This window comes from Mercurialis annua, linkage group LG4, assembly GCF_937616625.2.
Source record: "Mercurialis annua linkage group LG4, ddMerAnnu1.2, whole genome shotgun sequence".
Taxonomy (NCBI): domain Eukaryota; kingdom Viridiplantae; phylum Streptophyta; class Magnoliopsida; order Malpighiales; family Euphorbiaceae; genus Mercurialis; species Mercurialis annua.
Genome location: NC_065573.1, coordinates 24,202,506 through 24,226,526, shown reverse-complemented (window position 1 = coordinate 24,226,526; position 24,021 = coordinate 24,202,506). Strand labels below are relative to the sequence as shown.

General features: G+C 32.5%; 2 protein-coding genes across 2 annotated transcripts; both read left to right on the top strand.

Moving 5' to 3' along the window:
* The first annotated feature begins 17,284 nt into the window (after positions 1-17,284).
* On the top strand, positions 17,285-18,519 carry LOC126676459 (uncharacterized). Its single transcript, XM_050370668.1, has 3 exons — positions 17,285-17,462; positions 17,546-17,645; positions 17,721-18,519. Exons 1-3 carry the CDS (start codon positions 17,308-17,310, stop codon positions 18,423-18,425), a joined length of 960 nt encoding a protein of 319 aa, XP_050226625.1. The 5' UTR covers positions 17,285-17,307; the 3' UTR covers positions 18,426-18,519.
* Positions 18,520-18,580: 61 nt separating this feature from the next.
* LOC126676458 (uncharacterized) lies at positions 18,581-20,381 on the top strand. Its single transcript, XM_050370667.2, has 5 exons — positions 18,581-18,822; positions 18,900-19,044; positions 19,127-19,420; positions 19,496-19,603; positions 19,863-20,381. The coding sequence occupies exons 1-5, from the start codon at positions 18,581-18,583 to the stop codon at positions 20,328-20,330; spliced, it is 1,257 nt and encodes a 418-aa protein (XP_050226624.1). The 3' UTR covers positions 20,331-20,381.
* Positions 20,382-24,021: the final 3,640 nt, after the last annotated feature.

Sequence of the window (24,021 nt, the reverse complement as noted above, 5' to 3'; positions counted from 1 at the left end):
AATCTTAACTCCTTTAACTTCTCATTTCTTTCCCTCACTAAAACACTTATTGATATGACCGTCCGAACGTTTATCGGAATCCTCTTCTGGCGCCCTTCTAGATTGTATTGTGGTTTTCAGGTACGCCCTTGAAGACACCTCCGAATCTGAGACAAGCATCCCGTTCACAAGTTATCAATAACTAAATAGAAAATTTTAATTGGGTCTCTGAAACTATCATGTTTTTTATAATTAGATATTTCAATTTCAATTTATTACTGACTCCCCAAACTTAATCTTCATCATATTTAACTCCCTCATTGACAATAAAGTGGTTGTGATTTTTTTTTATTATCAGAGATAGACCTACTCTAGGGTTAGTTGTTAGCGGAAATTATTTGTTAACTTCATATAATATTATGCATTGAAATGTTAATTATAACTATCTAGCAAATTAATCATTTGAAATAAATTCTAACAATAAATTTATTTTTTAAATAATATAAATTAATGTATTTATTCCATAACAAAATCCCATACCAGATAAAAAGATAACAAGAATTGTGTATATATCACAAAAATTTCTTTTCTCATTAGTTATGGTTTTGTTATTGGGAAAATATACAAATTCTTAATTAATTTGGCATATTTAGGGTAAGGTTTTATTTATTAAAAATATAACAAAAAAGTAAGAATCTAATAAGAAAAAATTCAGCATTTCAAAGAAATAACCACATTTCCTTTTTCTTTTCTAAGAGAAGATTAAAAATTACACACATGAATCAATTTCAACATTCAAATAGACCTAGTAATTGTGGCTCATCTAATTTGTGGTATCTTTATTTTTTTAGTTAGACTGTGCCTTTTGCTATTTGTTTAGGTTAGAAGTCTAAATCAACATGAGATTACGTCTAAAATATATTTCAAGGGTTATAATATAAATACTAGTAACTCCTGCAAACAGAATAAACGTTTTTTTGTCTATAGACATAAATTATATTGAACCATGTGTTTGTTTATTTATCTTTCATTTATTTAATTTTCCTATTTATTTTCGCATCAAATAAATTTTGATAACATGTCGCTGAGAAAATATAAATTATAATACATTTGATTCTTTTTTTAATGAAGAATTGTTAGATTTAAATTTTGGTCAAAAAAGGAACATACTTTTTGTTCAGTGCTGTGCTCTTATGTTTAACTAACACATGTATTTTAGGAATAATCAACAAATATTCATAAAGAATTTCTTTTTTTTTAACAAAGACATAAAGAATTTCAAATTACATAAAAAAGAGGCCACAAAATTAAGAAAGCATTAGAGCATCTCCAATGCAATGCTAAAATGAAATGCTAATGCTATAATTTAGCATTAAGTCAGCATTTCCAATGCAATGCTAAAATGGAGTGCTAATGCTATAATTTAGCATTAAGTCTTAAAATGCAACTCCAATAGAGTGCTATACTTTGTGCTAAATTTAGCATATGCTATATCACGTGCTAAATTTAGCACAGACTATAGCATATGCTAAACTACAACAACCAATAGCATTTCTTTATTAGTTACAATTTTACCACCGTAATTTTTTTTGCATTTATTATTTTAACATTTTTTTACCTTTTTACTTTCTTCATTTTAAATTTTATGCTTCAATTTAATTTTACGGCATCGATTTGATTTTTTAATAATAGATCATATATCAATATAATAAAAAAAATATAATTTATTTTTATATAATTCATCGATTATCTTAATTATTTCTTTTGATAAGCTCATCATTATATATAAAAAATACATTAATTTTTGTTTGAAAAATTATCAAATAATTAGAAATTAATAAAATTCAGAGATAATTATCTTAATAAATAATTATAACACTTATTTTCAACTTTGTGCATTGGAGAACAAATTAGAATGCTATGCTATTTATAGCATTTTACCATTTTTTCATGCTAAATTTAGCATAAAAAATAGCACTCCATTGGAGATGCTTGCATAAATGAATTAAAAATATGTGAAAATAGAAAAATGGAGCAAGTTGAGAGTTGAGAACCTTGTTCCTTTGTCTTGATAAAGCCATACTTTTAGGAAAAAAAATTATAGATATATAGCTACATATAAATGGTTGAACAATTCCTTTCTGTACGACATGAAAATTTTATTCTTATTAATTTAATATTTTTTATATCGATTTATCATATCGTCTTATATAGTAACTGATCTGTTAATTGCATTTGGAGGGAGGAGAAGGATTTTGATTGCCACATTAATATAATTAAGTCTTCTGATTTAGTTGACCACAGCAAAAATGAACGAAGTGATTAAAATTTTAACGAAAATTAAAATAAAAAACTGTATCGTTTAATTTTTAAATAAAAGAAACAAAATTGTAAATTACGTCTGTGAGGGTGTTCAGAATAGTTAGTTCTAAAAAAGATATAGAAAAGTATAATTTATATTTTAATTAATAAAAGTGAAAGTTGTATCATATCATATTCAGCTCTCTTTTTGAACTTTTATTGATACAATCATAAATATGGTCAAGAAATATTATTAAAAATACCAGCTAAACATTAGCTATATACATAATCACAAATCTGATTGTCCAATGCTAGTCCACATCTATGTCTAAAAGGAGCTAGAAGTTAAATAAAAGGACACTATTCAAGCTAGGATTGGATGCACTTAAACTATTTTATGTATCATAATTTTATTGCTGTTTGGTACATAGAAAACAAAAAATACAAGATCAAATAATTCTTAATACTATATTTTTAGTATTTATTATAAAACAAACAGATAAGTATTAGTAATATAGATTCATTAATTGAATAATTTTAGATGTTAAGACAACAAAATATGTGCAAGGGTTAATAAATAAAAGGTATATTTGGCTCCATCTTTGTTGGATATGTCAAATAATTGACCCTTTCAGGCATCGGAGGGACACTTTTGTTTTGCTGGCCTACGCTTTGATGAGGTGATATTGTGTATAGAGTCTATATACATATACGAAAGGGTTAATGAAAAATAAAAAAGAACAGATATTTTTTAATTTTTATAAATTAATAATAAAATTTAATTTTAATAACTTTTACTTAATTTTATTAATTGAAATTATTTCTATTCATTTTCACTAGTTTTTATATTACCTTATACTTTTACTTATAGGGAAATTCTAACCTAAACCTTAACGCTTATGTTGATTTACCGTTATGATGACAATTTACATTCGAACTACTATTTGCCCCTTCAAGTTTCAAAAATTACTATTCTTCCTTGACTTTTATATTTTATATAACTGAAACTTCCTTATATAAGGAGACGTTAGTTAGAAAAAAACATGACAAAGATAGTTATATTTTAAAACTCATGGAGAAAAAAATAACTCGGTTGTAAATTCATGGAGATAATAGTAACTAATCATTAAAAAAATTAGTAAAAATGTGGCAATTTAAAAAACCATTAAAATCTAGTAAAAACATAGTGATAATCCGACGGTAAATTTTGGTAGATTTTTGTTGCATTTCGGTAGACTTAATATTATCGAGTTTTGGTAGTAATATCCACCTAACTACACTTAAGATTCACATATAGTATATAATATACGGTAACATTTAATTAGGGTTTTACTATATATTCGCCGCCCCTAATTACTTGACACCGCCCCTAAAAATGCCTTTTTTCCCTACTTTAAAAAAAATTAAAACTCTAAATCACATTCGAATACGTCGATTAAAATGACGGATAACGATTACAATTCGTCAGGTAACGAGTATCGACAATTCACAATATTTTTTTCCCGCTTTTCCGACGTAAAATTAGTTTTTAATTTTTTTTTATTAATTCCCATATGGGCCGACGCCAACTGGGGGCGTCGGCCCAGATGGGGAGATGTCCCAGAAGGGACGTCCCCATTTTCACGTTCCACTTTTCGGGGGATGTCCCCGGTTCGCATCATCCTGGAGGACGGACGCCTATTGGGGACGTCCGTCCTCAGGGCTTACGCGAACCGGGGACGTCCCCCCATAAATTTTTTCAAAAAAAATTAAAAAATCTTAATACGATAAAAAAAAACTTAAAATTGAATGTTTACCGGCGATTCCCGATCTCTATTTCTCTTGGAATTCAACATTTACACCGTAGGATATGGTTTTCGTTTGATGGATTTGAATGAATTCAAGGGATTTGTTTTTTTTTATAAAAAAAGGCAAAAAGGTAATGTGTGGGGGCGGTGAGTAATAAAAAGGGGCGATGTTTAGTAATCCAGTTTAATTAACAGTCGACAAACCAATATCAAAACTGGTCCACGATTTATGGTAAACATATCACCGTTGACCATCACCAACAAGCGAAACTCCATTTAACAGCCACCGTCCTCCGCCTGTATCTGACCACCACTCTCCCAACGTTTAGTAAAAACGTAAATAAAAATAAGAAAAAGTTTAAAATATTTCATGTTGGAAATATAATTTTTTTTAAAATTTTAATTGTATTTTAGTAAATTTGTTTTAAAAAAGAATGAAACATGTAGTTAAATTTTAATGCGACTTAAAAACTAGTCACAATTTTATTAAATATGTATTGTATTGGACATAAAAGAAAGATTTAACAAAATATATTTTATATAGTTAAAATAAATTTGATTTAAAAAAATAGTTAGTGATGGATTACGTGCTACAATCGACGGTCATGACCTGTAAAATAAGGTAAATAGCTAATCAGGCGGTGGTGATCTGATTGGCAATCTGATGTTTAAGTAAGTTTAGCCTTAATTTGAAAAATAAAATATATTGAATCTATGAGTATAGATATATCTTAACTCCTTTTATATTAGTGAGATATGACCTAATAGAATATTAGAAGGAAAGTGATTCCTTTAAGAATCAGAATTGAATATATTTTATTTTTCATGTTGGAAATATAAAAGCGGCAAACATTTGGTATTTTATTGAAATTACAAGGACTAATGCTGTTAAAAAGCTAAATAAATTCAGCTTTTTAGAAATATATTCAAACCTTTCAAAAGTGATCTATCCAAATTTTACAAATTCATTGTAAATATATCTATGTTATCAAAATTGATTTAATTATTCTTACAAAATCAATTGAATATATGAATTCTTATTCAAAATTGAATAGAAAAAGGATTGTTAATTGTGATAAGACATGATTTGGATAAATCAATTTTGATATATATCAAATTGATTTTAGAAAATCGAATAGATTTTCAACAAATTAGACAAATTGAGATAGATTTAAAGCTTTTAAAAGATTTTGATATATTTTTAAAAACTATACATGTTTTATTTATCTGTTCCTTAACCTATTTTTTTTATCTTTATCTAGTCCTGTAACTTAGCAAAAAATTATTTTTCAGTCTTTAATTGACAATTTGACGCCATTTAAAGTAACAATTTGCATTTTCGAAAAAAACGAAACAACGTCGTTTTTATTATTCAGAGACTTGAAAATGCGTTTTTGCTTGGTTGAATAACCAGATAAGGACAAAAAATAGTTCAAACACCAGATAAACAAAACATGTATAGTTTAGGAACCTAAAAATGAATTATTTTACTTATTTATACTATCAGACCTTTTTTTTGAGAGAAAACTATCAGACCTTTTTACAATCATGTTCATTGAATGTTTGTTTTACAATGGTGACCAAAACTTTATATTTTATTTTCTAAACACAAACTTTTATATTTTTTTATCAATTATTAGTTTTATCAATTATTTTCATTTGATATTATTAGTTGATTTTCTTTAAATATACCATATGATTTGAAACACTAATTAATTTGGGAATATGCAGCACAAAAGAAAATAATCAAAAAATTGGAGGCTTCAACTATGCTAATAAGTTACAGAATCTAGATGCTTAAATTAGGCAAATCGTACCTAAGAAATTAGACAAGGACCTTAAATTGTGCCCACTAAAGCAGGCATAAACAAAAAATCAAAGATAAATGCTGCCTATTTTTGATAGAATTTTGGACGGCAAAAGAATTTCCATGCTTCATGGAAGAACTATTCTCTTCTAAAATAATTGGTATTAGTTTTAAACTATGCGTTTTTTTATAATTGAGGAGAGAGCATCATATAAAATTCCAAACATGTGCCAATTATCTAAAAATGGTGCGAGTCTGCAAGATTACCATATTTGATGATGGGATCGGGATTACTTATTTGTACTATTACCTCATCTAGTATATATTTTCTAGGCCTAATGTCTTAAAAACCCCGACCTTTTAGCCCCTTTTCAATCATATCCTGACGTTGAAAATTTGTCAACTTTACCCTATTTTGCATTTTTGTGTTTCAATTGTACCCTGAAAAATTAAATTAACGTCTTTTGCGTTTGGAATTTTTTTTAAAACATTCTCCATGTCTCGCATATATTAATTATATATTTTTAAAATTTATTTAAATTTAGTTAAATTAATTAAGAATTTAAATTAGTGTTAATTTGATTATGGTTTTTAGTTAGTTTTTAAAAATAAAGGACTTATTTGTACTTTTTTGAATAAAAAAGAATTTAATTTCATGTTTAAACTTAATTAATTGAATGATTTCATCATTCAAGTAAAAAAATTAACAATAATTAAAATATTGGGGTACAATTGAAAACGGAAAATTTAAAAGTGGATAAAATTGACAAATTTTCAACGTCCGGGTGGAATTAAAAAAAAATTAAAGGTGAGGGGTTTTTGAGTGATTAGGCCTATTTTCTATATCTAGTTTATATGCAGGGAAAAGAGGCAAATATGCTCCTATAGTATGTTGGGGGGCCTCTAATAAATTTTCGATGTCAATAGACCGCTTAATGTTTTTAAATTAGAGCAAGTTAGAATAGAGGGTTTAGAATAGAGGGTTTGCTTGTTCTTATTTAAAAATATTAAGCGGTTAATTGAGATCGAAAGTTTATTAAAGGCTAAGTTGTCCTTCACTACATACCATAGTTAAATTTTTTAAATAAATAAAATAAAGTAAAATTATATTCAACAAAAAATAAAAACAATAACAATAATAAAATAAACATAAAATAAGAAATAAACATAGGTTTATACCTTAGCAGTTTTATCAACCCTGTTGCCATCTTTAATCAATTCAAATGACACTTTCCTTTTCGCACCACCGGTAGACTTATTTGTTATCTTTTCTCTGCAACAACAGCTTCTTCAATACGGCTATACTTCTTGTTTGTTTCAAACAAACACACTTGACTGGTTTTCTGACGGTGTACGTTTAGCCATTTCAGCAGCAATAGAAGAAGCTTCAGACATCTTTGCACGCTTCGAAAATCGACCCGCCGGTTCCATTACATTTTCAACATTTTGTTGTAAATCAGTTACAACAGCTTATGGTTCTTCAATATTTTTAACAACAGGAGAAGCAGCCTGTTTCAGCCGACTTTGAGTAATCATTGACATTGTCAGTGTAGGTTTTGGCGATCTTCGAAGCATGCTCGCAGCTTCCTTAGTGTTTTCCGATATGCTAGGCTGCACAACGTCTCCTCTTCTTTAACAATGGGAATATGAAGCGAATCATCCTCTTCACTAGTTTCATCAGATTCTTTTCCTTTAGACGACTCCACTGCTTGAGTCGTTTCAACAACAGAAACATTATCGGTATTGCCGAGAGTCGGCTACTTCGCCAACATTGTCACGGTTCGAAGTTTTAGAATCAGTTTCGACCGATGACTGGCTTCTTTCCGTCTATGGCCAACAGACTTATGCTCCATTTCAACAAACGATGAACAATTGCCTGAAATTACAAATCCAACACATAGAATCATTACTAAACAAAATATAAATATTTCAATAAAAGCAAAACAATAACATAAACATTAACATATCCAAAACAAAACCTAAATATTTTTACTAATAAAATTAGTTTAAAATTATAAATCTACATCATATATAAAAATCAGTTTAACTACTGATTTTAAAATAAATTTACAAACCTAAAACATGTACAACCCTAAATCAAATTAAAAACAACTACAATTAACACAAAATCATAAGTAAAATCAGATTCAAATGTTAAATATCAAATGCATGTAACAATAAAAACTGAGTACAAAAAAAATTTAAAAACCACAACAATTACAGGTAAACCTAAATCAAGTTAAAAACAACTAAAATTAATACACAATCATAAGTAAAATCAAATTTAAAATATTAAATAAAAAATACATGTACCAATAAGAATTGAAAAAAAATTAAAAAAAAAACAGAACACTGGCAATTATATAATAATGAACAAATGAGAAGATGGAGAAATGGAGATGAAAAGGTGAAAACGAAATGGAGTTATGCAGTAATGGAGATAACGCAAAAAAAAAACCGTGGAGAACAAGTGTGGAAATGGCGGAAAAGTAAGAAGAAACTGTCAAATCAAAAGGAAAATCAGAAAATGGTAAAAAATAAAAAATAAAAAATTTCAAAAAAAAAGGTTAGTTTTTTTAGATTACCTCGTATGAAAAGTAAAAAATAAATTGGTCCGTATAAAGAGTAGCCCATTTACCTATTATATATAAAAAGCCTTTTAGAATACAGCCTCAGTTTCAGAGATTTGGCCCATTTGTTTGGACTCTCTCAACCTTGAAAACTATTTTTTATGTTTTGATTTAATATTTTTGTGGACTTGAGTTTCATAATTGGGCTATAACAGAGCTCATATACTTATCTATGATCTGCAATGCAATCGAAAATTTGAAACCTTATTTGTTTTTGAGTAAATAACAAAACTACACAAAAAAAAGGAACAATATAACAAAAATGCTAAGTCATCTCTATTATTACATCACCACCTAAAAAAGTTAAAACTTTACATTTAATACCTTCCCAATGAAAATACAACACATGACACACACAAAACAAATAAAAGAAAGTCAAAAACGCGTCAGAATTGGTCAAAAACGTGTCAGAAACGCGTCTGACTTGCGTCAGTCACGCGTCAGTTTGTCAAAATTATTCACATGTAACATTTATGTATCCGCGATGTATCAGCAATGTATCAAAAACATATTTAATTATCATTTTCTCTTATTTTTAAAACAAACATATATGTATACATACATCCAAACACACATACTATTTGTATTTATTATTTATATCCATATAAGGTGTATGTATAGCATATTTTAAATTGAAAGATACACGTATCATATACTTTAAAAATACATAAATTATGTTACAAAAAGAGTATCCATAAAAATGTTCTTCCTATTACATGTTTGATGCGTGCCTTGTTCTTTTATTAATTATGAATATATATATATATATATATATATATATATATATATATATATATATATATATATATATATTCACACACACACACACATATTATTTATATGTATTAATAATGTGTCTTTAATGTGTATGTATAACATATTTTAAATTAAAGCTACATGTATGATATATTTTAATTAAAATTTACGCATCAATAACATTTTAATTTGTTACTCGATATAAACATCATTATAATTTGGTTGCATTTTTTTAGCTTAGTTGCCTAACATTTAAAGATTATGTGTATCTTGTATGTATGTAGAAGATAATTCTAACATATTTTAAGCATTATTATTTCCGATATATCTATCAAAACATATGACGTGTATCTGAAATGTATTTATAACATATATCATATTAAAAAAATATGTGTTTTATATATATATAAATTAAATATTAGAGATTTATCTAACAAATACAAGTAAGAAACATGTCAAAATACGTTTAATAAATTAATATATATTTAAAATGTATATATTTGAACTGTTTTTTGATATGTATAATTTATATATTAAATAGAAAAACACAAATACATCTAAGATACGTTTCAGATATGTCATATATACATCAAATTTTTTCAAGGTGTGACTGAATAAACTTAGTTTTTAAATTCATAAAATGGCCGAGAAAAAAGTGATGCTAAAAAGTTATAACTATCGCTCAGATAAGCATTTCTTTATATCTTCAATTATTGTAAACCATATACCAACAGTTACTCTACAACTATAATGATTCACTAGTTTAAAAATCGATCGATGTATCTACAATATATCGACGATGTATCGGTAATGTATTATTGATGTATGTACGATGTATCTGTAATGTATCTACAATGTATCAGTGGTACATCTATGACGTATTATGTGATGTAACTATAATGTATCATTGATGTATCCAATATGTATATACATGATATATAAATAAAAAAAATGAAATAGTAACAATATAATGTCGTCATAGAATTTTATTCAATAATATTTAAATATTCTTTGAGTTGTTTTTGATATGTATAGATGATGTATCAGAGATGTATCGAAAATGTATAAGAGATGTATCAAAAATGTATCTCGTAGGCATTGAGGTACCACCATTGAAGTGAAGACGCATATCAAGGATATATTCATTATGTATAAATTATATATTAAAAATTTATCTATAAATACATCTAAAAAACATGTCAAACACGTTTTGATGAATCAATATATATATATTTAAAAATAAATGTGTTTGAGCTGTTTCTGACATGTATCTGATATGTATAGCATATGTATCTGATACGTATCAAAAATGTATCTCGAAAACAGTCACATACTATTAATGAAACTTATTTAAAAAATATATCTCAGGTACATCTATACAACACATTTGATACATAATCTTATAATTATTTAAAGCTATAATGGATTTTTCTCAATCTGCTGTAGCATGTAAGATATAAATTCAGCTTTGTAATTTGAATTACTAGCTGGAAATTACAGATTCCAGGGCCACATATGAAAGCAAAGAAATTTTAGGTTCATGACAAGTCATAAACTCACCTTTGTAACATGAATTACTAGCTGCAAATTATAGATTCAAAAACAAAGAAATTATAACTTAAAGACAATTAAGGGTAACAAAATTATCAACTGTAGAGAATCAAGAGCACAAACTCACATACACAATTGTTTATTAAAGAGTCAACATAGCAGTAGTTCCATTAACAACAACAAAAACCCACACAGAATTCCAATTCAAATTGATGAAAAATAAGAAAAAGAAACAAAACCCACGATCACACTGTTGGTAGAATCACATAAAAATGATTAACTAACCTTAACTGTCATTTTTTCCACCTGGGTACTCTTTTTCCTCATCGGGGTCAAGGGCAAGAAGATGAGAAATCGCAGAGCCATCAATGTCCTTCCAATCATCGGCGCAATCGTCGTGGGTGATGAGTCCCGGTCATAACTCGGCTTGTAGTTGGATAGTCGAGTCTGACTCGCAGTTCCACTCACCCGACTCCTTGTGTGACCTGACCCACCCGATTAAAATGGAGCCCAAAACCAGTAGCATCAGGTGGAGTCTGCCGGGAACCATTGTGAAGGAGGAGGAGGAGAAGTTTCCTTGGTGGACAAAGGTAGCCGTTATTTGGTGTCGCGAGAGAAGTTTGTCAGTCTGGTTTGGTTATCGAATTCGGAATTTGGAGGCGGAGCGGTGGTGAGAGTCTGAAGGTAGAAGAAAACGGCAATACATGATCTCTCACTTTTTTCAATTAAAACAACACGTGTAAGACTTAGTTGAAACACGTAAAAAGTGTAATAATTCACTATTATTAGCTTTCTAATGTAAAGAATAAATTAGCATTAATGAAAATAAATTGGCAATTTCGCATTTTTGTTATAATACCCCGCAAACAGCTTATTTGTGTAATTTTTCCTTTGTTTTTTCTTTCTTCTAAGACATAAAAGACAAAATCATATGAAACCAGAAACCTAATTTGTACATATCTAGAGTTAGGGGTGTGCACGGTTCGGTTCGATTCGGTGTGGAGTGCAATTTGTCAAAACCGAACCAAACCACCCCTAGTTTATTGAAAACCAAACCACCTACTTCGGTGCACGGTTTTTTCGGTTTGGTACACCGAAATTTCGGTTTTAACCGACCGAACCGCACCATTTAACCGAAATTTTAGAATCATTAAAGTTAAAAAAAAAATCAAAGTAAAAATAAAAAGACAAATCTGAAATCAAAAATATGAACTCAACAATAGATTTAAAATAAATATTCAACAGTTATACAATCAAATATTTAAAGCAAATTTTTTATAGCCACTGAAAAAATCAAAAAAATCAACAATCTTCATCATTTCCGGCGATATATGTATTGGCCGATTTCCACATATAATAGTGATCTTTGTTCTTCGCTCTTTTTTGATGTCACGGGTACACAAAACGCACGAGAGAGTGCCCGGCAACAGTAGAAAATGGTAGAGTTTATGTTTGATTTAGGTTAAAAGAAAATAAGAAGGAGTGAGGACATGAATTTGGTGTGGGTGAGGATGATGGGAGAGTGAAGAGGATGAGGGAAGAGTGAGATGCGGCTGGCTGAGGAAAGAGTGAGAAGAATTATTAGGGTTTTGGGTTAAAAGAGTATATATAGTACTATATGAAAATACTAAAATAACCCTTCGCATAATTTCGGTTTTTTCGGTTTGGTTTGGTAACCGACCATTAAAACCAAACCGAAACCGAAAACCGGAAATTTTATAAATCCTAAATCAAATCAAACCGTTTTAACCATTTATTTTTCGGTTTGGTGTTTTTCGGTTCGATTTGACTCGGTTTTTCGGTTCGATTCGGTTTTTGCTCACCTCTATCTAGAGTACCCAGTTTGAAGAAATTCTTTTGAATTATAGTTATATCACTACTAGAAATCTGGTGATTAGTGACGGAAATTAGCGACGGAATTCATTTCCGTCGCTAATTATGTCTTTTGCGACGGAATCGGCGACAGATATCGAATCTGTCGCCTCATTTGGGAGAAATTTTGGCGGGTGAAGTCCCGCCACTTTAGCGACGGATTTTCCGTCGCTAATCCGTAGCCAAAGTGGCGGGAGACAGCCCGCCTTTTCACATTTCTACCTATTAGCGACGGACTGTTTTTGTCCGTCGCTAACCTCCTCAGTGAATGGTACCCTGCGTTTCATTCACATAATTAGCGACGGACGGAAACAATCTGTCGCTAATTTATTAAATGAAACGCTGCGTTTCATTTAATTAATGAAGTTAGCGACGGATTGTACAGTCCGTCGCTAACTTCATTAAATAAACAAAACGCAGCAGCGTCTTCCCCAGCCATTAATTTCTATCTGAAAAAAAACGCAGTCCGCCCTTTTCTCTTCTCCTTCCAACCGCCGTCCCCTTTCCCTTTCCTTCCCCTTCCAACCGCCGTCCGCCGCACATCGCCGTCTGGTAAGTTTTGTTTCCTTAGTTTTTAATAGTTTTTTAATAGTTAGGGTTTATTAATTTTGTCTAAAAATTTCTTAGAGTTTCCATCCCTAATTCACCCGCCGGCCACCATCCTCCGCCTTGTACCCGACGTCAGCCGTCCGCCGTCCGCCGTCCAGCAGTCCTCCTCCCAAGTAAGTGATTATTAATTTGTTATTTATTTAACATTTTAATAGTTTTGTTTAGTTTAAATTAGGGTTTATTACATTTATGTTATTAATTATATTAGATTTAATTAGGTTAACTGTTAATTAGGTAAAATAATATTAGTTTAATTATTAATTAGGGTTTATTATATTTAGGTTTATTATTAATTAGATTATATTATAATTAAGTTATATTTTAATTGAATTAGATTATATTCGGTATATTGTTAATTAGAGTTAATTAAATTATTTAATGTAATTTAGGATTAATTGTTTGAATTAAATCATTACGTTAATTGTTTGAATTACATTATATTAGGTTAATTGTTAGAAACAAGTAAAGCATAAATTGATATTTTATTATTTTAAATAGTAAATATTTTAATTGTTAACAAAATTATTTAATTAAATTAGTCAATTTTTTTTTAGTTTAAGATTTAGTTTAAATTAGTCAATTTAATATTTTAATTGTTAACAAAATTTTATTTAGTCAATTTTATTTTGTTTAGTTTAGGATTTAGTTTACGATTGAGATGAAATGGTTTGTTTTTTGGTTTGGTTAATTGTTAGAATATGCATTGTTTGTCTGCAGGTTTTCCCTGAAAAATGGGTGATGCTCATTTTTAGGGGAAATGCTGCCGGATTTTCGTTAAAAATATAATAACACTTAGAATATTGGAAAAAACGTATCTTGATAAAGTATTAATTTGTATTGTTATGATAATCTGATCCAAAACTATTAATGTAGGTTTCTTTCTGACGATTGTTGATAGCCACTGATCATAGCCGTTGTCGTCTGTTTACACCGCGTCTACCGTATTCATATCTCATATTTATTGCGGTTCTGCTCTTCAACAAGTAAGTGTTACTGTATTTTTATATTTTATTTTAATTAGTTTGAGTAAATTCAATAACAGTTAAATTTAATTAACAAAGATTTTATTCCCACCGAATAAAATCTTACCTAGCCGTAGAAACCCGTCCCGTGTGTTCAAGAGATTGAACGACACGGGATTGTACGTGTGTACAGTTCGTAAAACTGCTGTCGTCTGCGTAATTTGATCACGAAAAAACATATATGTATGGATATGGTATAGGAATATTTGGTAGTTTTCTGGCGTATGTTCTCCGGGTGGCTATTTAATATAGGCTGTGTAACGCTTATTCCTTACGGAATATATAATTAGCGTTACACACCCTATATTATGTAATGCACCTGGGGAACGACGCCGGAAGGCTGCCGAATATTTTTTCCGTATTCATGCATATATCGTGATCGAATTATGGGGCGCCAGTTTTGCGAATGGGATAGGACCCTACCCTTTTAGCAGTCAATTACATTGACTTTGCTACTGAGCTTATGAACCAGTACCTAATTGTACGTCCTCCAGAAATGAATCCAGACCGCAGCTGGATGTATACGAGGCATGACAGAGGCTTCCTGCCGCCAGATTTTTTCCCTAATCTTGAAGAGTTCGTGAATTTTGCTGTGCAACATCCCGAGTGTATGAATGGAGAAGAGATAAAATGCCCCTGTTCTAGGACAAAATGTAGAAATACGAATTTTCGAGATGTCGAAGTTGTGAAACTACATGTCTTGCAGTCTGGGTTTGTTCCAGATTACTATGTCTGGATTCACCACGGTGAGGTGAATGTCCCTCCTGTTGTTCAGCAGCCGGTTAATGAATACGATTACTATAATGAGGGAGGGGGAGATTTAAACTCCGGTCAGAGAATGGTTATTGATGCTGCTGGTCCTGAAGTTTTTGAGGAAGAGACCCCGAATGAAGAAGCTCAGAAGTTTTTTGATATGATGAGTGCGGCAGAAGAAGAAATATGGCCCGGAAATAGCAGACACTCACCCCTGTCCGCATCTGTTGAAATTTTGGATATTAAGTGTCGACATCAGGGGTCGATATCTTTAATTGACGACACCTGCCGTTTATTACAAGAACTGCTTCCAGAGAACAACAAAATGCCGAAAAATTTTGCTAATATCAAGAAGCTGGTGAAAGGTCTCGGGTTGCCGGTTGAGGTTATTGAGTGCTGTTTGCACAACTGTATGATTTACTGGGGGGAGGACGAGGATTTAACCCACTGCAAAGTTTGCACATTTCCTCGGTGGAAACCTGTTACGAAAAGCAATTCGGCCAAAAGAAGGGCTAACGTTCCTTATAAAAAAATGTTTTATTTCCCTTTAACTCCGAGGCTGCAAAGGTTGTACGCTTCCAAAGCCATGGCTAAACATATGACATGGCACGCTGAACATGAAATGGAAGACGAGAAGATGTGTCATCCTTCTGATTCTCCGGCGTGGAAACGGTTCAGTGAGTTGCATACAGATTTTGCTGATGAAACAAGAAATATCAGACTAGGCTTATGTACTGACGGGTTTCAACCATTTGGTAGTTTTGGAACACAATATTCTTCCTGGCCAGTCATTGTGACGCCGTATAATCTGCCTCCAGGCATGTGCATGAAGGATGAGTTTATGTTTTTGACAATACTTGTCCCGGGACCTGGAAATCCAAAAGACCAGATGGATATATTCCTGCAGCCGTTAATAGCGGAGTTGAATCAATTGTGGGAATCTGGAATTCGGACGTATGACGTTCAAAAGAGGCAGAATTTTCAAATGAGGGCGGCGCTTATGTGGACAATTAATGACTTTCCCGCTTATTCAATGTTGTCTGGGTGGAGCACATCAGGAAGACTGGCATGTCCGCATTGTATGGAAAATACCGAGGCATTCACGTTGCCCGATAGTGGTAAACAGTCCTGGTTTGATTGCCACAGAAAATTTTTACCTACGGGCCATCATTTTCGTCGGAATGTTACTGAATTTCGAAAAGGCAAACAAGTAAAGCACAAATTTGGAGGTGTGAGGACTGGAGATGAAGTATTAGCAGAGGTTGACGGTCTGGGGTTTAAGAGGGCTTATGAGACAGATGCTAAGGCTACGAATGCTGATCTATCTAAAGGCCGTGGTTGGAATCGAAAGAGTATCTTTTGGGATTTACCGTATTGGAAGACAAATGTAATCCGGCATAATCTCGATGTCATGCATATTGAGAAAAATGTATTTGACAACGTTTTTAATACCGTACTCAATGTACCTGGTAAGACGAAAGACACGGCAAAATCTAGGGCAGAGTTGAATAAGATTTGTGATCGTCCCGGTCTAGCACAAGATCAGGAAACCGGTAGATATCCAAAGGCTTTGTATGCTTTGGACAGGGATTTAAAAAAGATTTTGCTCGAATGGATTCAAAAGTTAAAGTTTCCGGACGGTTACGTGTCCAACTTGTCAAGGTGTGTTGATTTAAACAGTTTGAAGATGATGGGCATGAAAAGTCATGACTGTCATGTCTTCATGCAACGACTTTTGCCAATTGCTCTCCGTGAGCTTCTTCCGCCCGAAGTGTGGGAACCTTTAACAGAGCTAAGTATCTTCTTCAGAGAATTAACTGCCACATCGCTGAAAAAGGCAGATCTTGAGAGATTGGATCTTGATATCCCGAAGATACTGTGCAAGTTGGAACGTATTTTTCCACCGAGTTTTTTTAATTCGATGGAACATCTCCCGGTACACCTTCCATACGAAGCTATGATGGCAGGACCTGTTCAGTATCGTTGGATGTATCCGTTTGAAAGGTACTACATCTACAGTTCTATTTCATCGATCGAGTGGTTGGTACATGCATGAACTAATTATTTGATTATGCAGATACCTGAGAAAACTCAAAAATAAGGTCTCGAATAAAGGCAGAGTGGAAGGAAGCATCAGCAGCGGATATTTATTAGAGGAAACAGCGAAATTTGCATCTTTCTATTTCAAGGATGGTGATCCGATGCTACCGTGTCGGATGCAAAGAAATGAAGTTTGCGAAATGGACGTTGATGATGATGTCGACAGATTATCCATTTTCAAACCGAAAGGGCGACCTATAGGTGCTTCTCGGAACAGATATCTGGATGATGCTGAATATAATGCTGCCCGAAGCTATATCCTTCTGAATTGCACTGAAATCGAACCTTTCAGAGAGTATGTCTTCATATCCACATTTAAGTTCAATATTGAAGAATTTTATACAATTTGTCTTAATTCGCTCGTATTCTTGTAAATAGAGTTTTTGAAGGCGAGTTGTATGAAATCAACCCCGAAATCACACAGACCGAAGTTGTAGTCAAGTTGGAGAGTGAATTCGCCTTTTGGTTCGAGCAATATGTAAGTATTTATGTTGTTTTATCGTCGTAGTTGTATATATTATCGTGTTGATCCGTATAAATAATTGTGCTACAGGTGAAAGACCAAACTGTCTGTACCAATCCCTATATTCTAAGTCTTGCAGAAGGACCGCTTAGATCTGTCAAAACATTCAAGGGGTATTGTGTGAACGGGTTTAAATTCAATACTGAAGAATATGGGGAGGATCGGGTTACAATGAATAGCGGAGTTTGTGTAAAAGGATCACTCTACGGTCCGGCTGAAAGCGACTTTTATGGAGTGTTGACTGACATTATCGAGTTAGAGTATCCAGCTCTACCGATAAAAAGGACGGTCTTATTTAAATGTAATTGGTTTGATCCTACGAAAAAAGTTGGTATGTTAGCCCATCCTCGGTATAACATAGTGGATGTTAATCACAGAAAGAGGTACAACAAATATGAACCCTTCATTTTAGCTGAACAGTCCGATCAAGTACATTACTTACCTTATCCTAGCAAAAGGCGAGACAAAAAAGACTGGTGGGCAGTATGCAAGATAAAAGCTCGCTCTGAGATAGACATGCCTGCAACAACTGTTCCAGCTTTCCAAGATGATAGTGCAGATCATCTGCTCGATGTCATAACAAATGAAGAACCGACAAATTTAGTTGATCCGAATGGCGAGGCGGACGAGGCTGCATTACACAACCCTCCATTAGTGGAGACGGAAGATGATTATCCACCATCTTCGTCAGACGATGAAGACATTGTAGCGGCAGATAATATAGAAATTGCATGATTCGTTTAAGTGTCATTTATGTAGAATTTTGACTTTTATTTACATTTGTTGATGTGGTAACTTTATTTTGTTAATAAATTATGTGTTATGGTTTTTATAATAGTTGTGTTTGTTTATTTTTTGTCGAATATTTTTTTGTAATCTTTTTTGCAGATATGAGAGGTTCAGGTGGTTCTTCTGCCGGCCGAGGCCGCGGTAGGGATACAGTTCAGGGACGCGGACGTGGACGCGGCGACCCAGAGCAGGATGCCCCTGAGGACTCGGATCCCGGGGCTGAGCAGCAGGTGCTAGCTGCTAGACCTGCGCCGCGGAGAGCGGCGAGACAGCCGCAACCACAGGGCCAGCCACCAGCGACGGACGAGACTGGGAGGGTTAGAGTTACACCAGATGCTGCAAGGTATGATTGACAACTTTTTTTTAAAAAATAATTTAATTTAAAAAATGTGAAAACTAAGTGTTTTTTGTAATGTGCAGAGAAAAATTACTGGATAGCAGGAACGACAGCGGGACAGCATCTAGGGCGATTTTGCCCATTTTCCGATCTAGATGGTTTGCTGAGGGTTCCTCGTGGAAGAAGATTACAGCAGAGCATAAGGGCTTCTACTTCGAGGAGTTCAAGGTTGTTAAATATTTAAAATTTTAAATATATGTTTAACTTTCTTTTTGATTTCTAATTATATTTATTTTTTAATGGTTTGCAGAAGGGTTTTTGCTGGGACCCGACCTACCCTGAGGATCTGATTAGAGGGGTCTTCTACCGACATGCGGGCAATCGGTATAAAGATACTCTCCACAACATGAAGCCGGATAAAAAAGAGGGCAGTGTTAGTGCTGATACTTGGGCGTCATGGAAGCGGGACTGGGATACTGCTGAGGCTAAGAAAAAGTCCGATATAGCACGAGCTAATCGGATGAGTGAGCCGTCCGGAGCTGGCACCGGACCTGTTCGACATACCGCAGGATCGCGATCGGCTACGAGGCATAAGACAGTTATGGTATGTTTTTAATATTAATAATCGTGTTAAATATTTTGTTTATCTATTAATTAATTTGTTCATTTCATATAATAGACTGAGGAGCTTGGTCGAGAGCCCACTTTGGCTGAGTTGCATGTACGGTTGCACCTGACCAAAGCAGATCGGACTGTCTTTGTTGACAAGAGATCAAAGGATAAAAATGTAAGTTTATTTAACATTAAGTGACTGTTTAATATGACTTATATATAACTTTAATTATATAGACGTTGTTTATAGGATGTTTACGTGTTTGTTGTGGGTGTTGTGATTGCTGTTACTTATAGTTGAACAGAGTGTCTGTAGTTTTTGCAGGATGTCCCTGAAAAATGGGTGATGATCAAATTATAGACAAAATGCTGCCCAATTTTAGTTAGAAATGTAGGTTTAACTAATTTAAAAATTTGTATTTTTTAAATCTCAGGACCGTTTTCAGGCAGAGCTTGCTGCAGCAACACAGTCTCAGGCAGCTGGAGAAGGGAGTTCGTCGACTCCAGAGCCGATCGACGAGAACGAGCTGTTTTTGTCTCTCGAGGCAGTCAAGAAGCAGCGAGTCTACGGTATTGGATCGGCTTCAGCATCCTACATCGGCCAGAGCAGCGCTAGCCGATTGCGCCGCGGCGGATCATCCCAGCAGGGGAACGTTAGTACTGAGGACATAGAGCAGCGTATTGCTAGGGAGGTTGAGGAGCGGCTCGAGCAGCGGATTCGTACTGTGGAGGCGGGTTTCGAAGAGCGGGTCGAGCAGCGGATCCGTAGTGTGGAGGCGGGTTTCGACGAGCGGATCCGTACTGAGCTTGCGCGGCTGATGACTACACTCCCACCCGAGTTACGCCCGCAGTTCCCACCACCCCCACCCCCTCCTGCTGATGACACCACCAGTTTAGAGTAGGCTTCTGATACACTTGGACATATTTATGTTTTTTGTTCGTATACTTTAATATTAATGTTTTTTGTATGCTTTTTGACGTTTATATATATATATATATATTACGGATTTGGTTATATATATTTATTGTTTCTTATGTATTTGAATGGTATATTTAACAGGTGTAACGAATAACAGAAAAAAATATGAAAATAAGCCGTAAAAAAATAAAATTTTGCCAAAAATAGGTAATTTAGCGACTACCTGGTTTAACTTTAGCGACGGATTTTCCGTCGCTAATTAAACATGACACGACTGTTTCTTGCAGTTGGCGACGGAATTTTCCGTCGCCAATTGAAAGAAACAGCGACGGAATTGCCGACGGAATTTCCGTCGCCAAGTTAGCGACGGAAATTCCGTCGGCAACGCCGTCGGGAAATTGGTCGGTTGGCCGACCAATTTCCCGACCGTCTGCCTCCAACTTACCGACGGAATATTCCGTCGGTAAGTTGGCGACAGACAGTCTTTTGGGTCGCTATTACAATTAGCGACCCAAAATTTACCGACGGACTCGGTCCGTCGGTAATCCGTCGCTAATTGTAATTAGCGACGGATTCCAGGTGTTTAGCGACGGAAAAATCCGTCGCTAAACACCTGTTTTCTAGTAGTGTATTGGATTTTTTTCATAGAGTTATATTCGATTTAACTTTAAATTTACTTACCATCTATATTTTTAAAATTTTGTAAAATTGATAATATTTACATGAAATAAATTTATTTATAAATAAAATGACTTTCAGAGTAAAATGAACTAAATTAAAAGAGTGTAGCCTCCAAATGACTTATAGATATTAGATACCAAATAGTCCCTACACCAAAAATAAAGGATCAGAAATTGCATATAAATTTGTTTTTACTTTTTCTCAATGTAGGTGATACCCTACTCTAAGTATGAATAGAAAACTGCTTGTCATACAAATACGATTGTGCATCGGTCTATTTGTTTGATTTATCGGTTAAAACTAATTAACCGGATTTATTAAATTTCCAAACCTAACCACATCAAACTATAAGCTCGAATTACATCAAATTGAATAGGATCAAGAAGTTCATTTCTGTTCGGTTCGGTTAAAAACTCATACATAAATTACATATCTTTTATTTTTAATTAATTTGAATGTTAAAAAATTATTGTTAAATAATTTTATATACTGTTAATTTTTCATACTGTTAATTTTCTTTTAAAAAAAAATTCTTATTTGATTTTTTGGTTGTTTCAACTTTCAAAATGTCCAAACCGAAAACCGAACAACAAATTATTAAACAGTTATAAACCGAACCAAAATTTATTTATTAAGTAACCACACCATATTTTTAAATTTACGATCCGATTCGGTTTGTGCACACACCCCTTGCCTACATGGAGACAAGTTTTATTTCTTTAAGAAATATAAGACTTAAACGAATGTAATCTCCAATTATTGTACACAATGGTCATATACCCATTTAAGAAAAAAAACTACAACAAGGTAAAGGTAGAGTATGCGTTAAAAATTATAATCTACATATAAAATATACACCAATTGTCATCTTTTATGTCAAATTAACACTTAAAGCTCTAATTATAAGTAACAGTGCAATTGTGCAAATATAATGACATGGTCAATATGCCTAATTTGTATAGTTATATAGAAGGAAAAAAAACTTAAATTTGATGATGATTTATTTTGAAAATCCACTATTAGCTAGCTGTTGAGTTGTTGTAAAATGTTGACGTGCAAAAGAAGTAAGGTTTAATATATTGTGATGCATAAAACATGCTCATTCATATCACACATTCATGTACAGAAACTATCAAATCCATATTTGAAAACGATTTGTGATTTTGGATTAAATCATCATCTAGCTTTTTACTTACCTAATGTCTCTTGTGTTTATGTCATGTTCAAATGATTGTTAGAGAATGAAGTCATTTATACTTTCAAATGACTAAAATTTAATTCTTTGAATAATCTTTTCATATATGCTTAGATTTTAATTAGTATAGTTGATAAGCATCTTTTATTTATCAATATTATTATTTAGAGGGAGGAAAGGTCATTTCCGCCCATAAAATTTTATGTCATATGTCAACTACATTCAATTTAAATAAGATTTAGAATTTTCTAAAATTTGTTTAAATAGATCCAAATCGAGATAAAATAGTAAAAATAATGAATCCATTTTGATACGAATCAAAATGGTCATTCGTCTCTTATTAGGATATATGAATATTGTTTTCATATAATCATAACATAATTTATTTAGGTATACGATAGATTGAAACCATGAAATTTAAACCTAAAAACTCATAGATTTGAATATTTAACTTATACCTTTTACAAAATTTAAATTTTTAACGATAAAGATCTGATGAGAATCAATCACATCATGCATCCCTTTTCTCAATCTAAACTTTAGGGGAGTAATCAATTACCACCTTTATTCTTCTTCTTGTTTCTGAAAGTGCTTTAAGCATAATTGTTTTCCTAATTACATGGTGAATAGGTCGAGGTGAAATAAATGGCAGCTTTTTCTTTAGGATGAGAGAAAATTTACAAGTGTTGATTAGGGTTGGAACTTGGAATAATAAGTTGTAGCATCTTTTCTGAAACAAGTGGAATACGTAAATGTTTGTGTTAAAGTTAAAGAGAGTAACCATAAAATGTCAATGGGCCATACAATGTTTATTGTCACCGAGGGGTATCTTTCAAATTTCACGATTTTTACCACAAGGTTTGAACAATTCAGACATGAAAATTTGAGGCTACAACACATAATATATATTTGTCTTGAAAATTGGCAGTATGAATCTTTCATTGTAATTATAAGGCTTAATCATTCAAGAATGTTTCATGGATGGCGATGGGGAGGGGATTTTCCGATTTTTATGGAGACCCACCTCTAATGGGACGAAAAATTCTCACCAATTGCGCCCATGGATACGGGAATGGAGGAAGATTATTCCATCCACGGGGATGGGAAGGAGACGGGGGTGTAGACCCAACCTCATGGGATCCACATTCCCATCTCCATGAAGACCCGGTCTATTTTAATATAATTTTAATATAATTTATATTATAATTTTTAATATATTATTCATAATTTTTAATAATTTAATTTTAGAGACCTGCCCCTAATATAATTTATATTATAATTTCCCGATTCCTATGGAGACCCGCCCCTAATATTATTATTTTTTGTTTGAAAAAGACTTTTAATTACTTACGAAACGAGACAAAAAAATTGAGAGAATTTTTTATTTTGTTTTAATTATTTTATTTGAATATTTAAGATTGCTAAATATTTTAGATGAATAATTAATTTTTAGGATAATTTAATTTATAATATTTTATACTATTGATATTGAATAATTCATATTTATTTTTTCAAATGTTTCTTAAATATAATAAAAATATTTAAATATTTATAATAAAATTATATGGCAATGTGGGGATTCCCATGGGGATGGGAAATCCACGCGGATGAGGATAAGAATGGATTAATCCCCATCAAATAAATGAGAACAGGAATGAGGATTGCCCATAGAAGCTGGGACAGGGATGGGGATAGCTTCCCCACCCCCACCCCAATTCCATCCCTAAAATATTTCATCTTTTTAAAAATTCTCAATTTTAGTCCATTTTTAATTTTCTGTTTCAATTATAGCCATTTT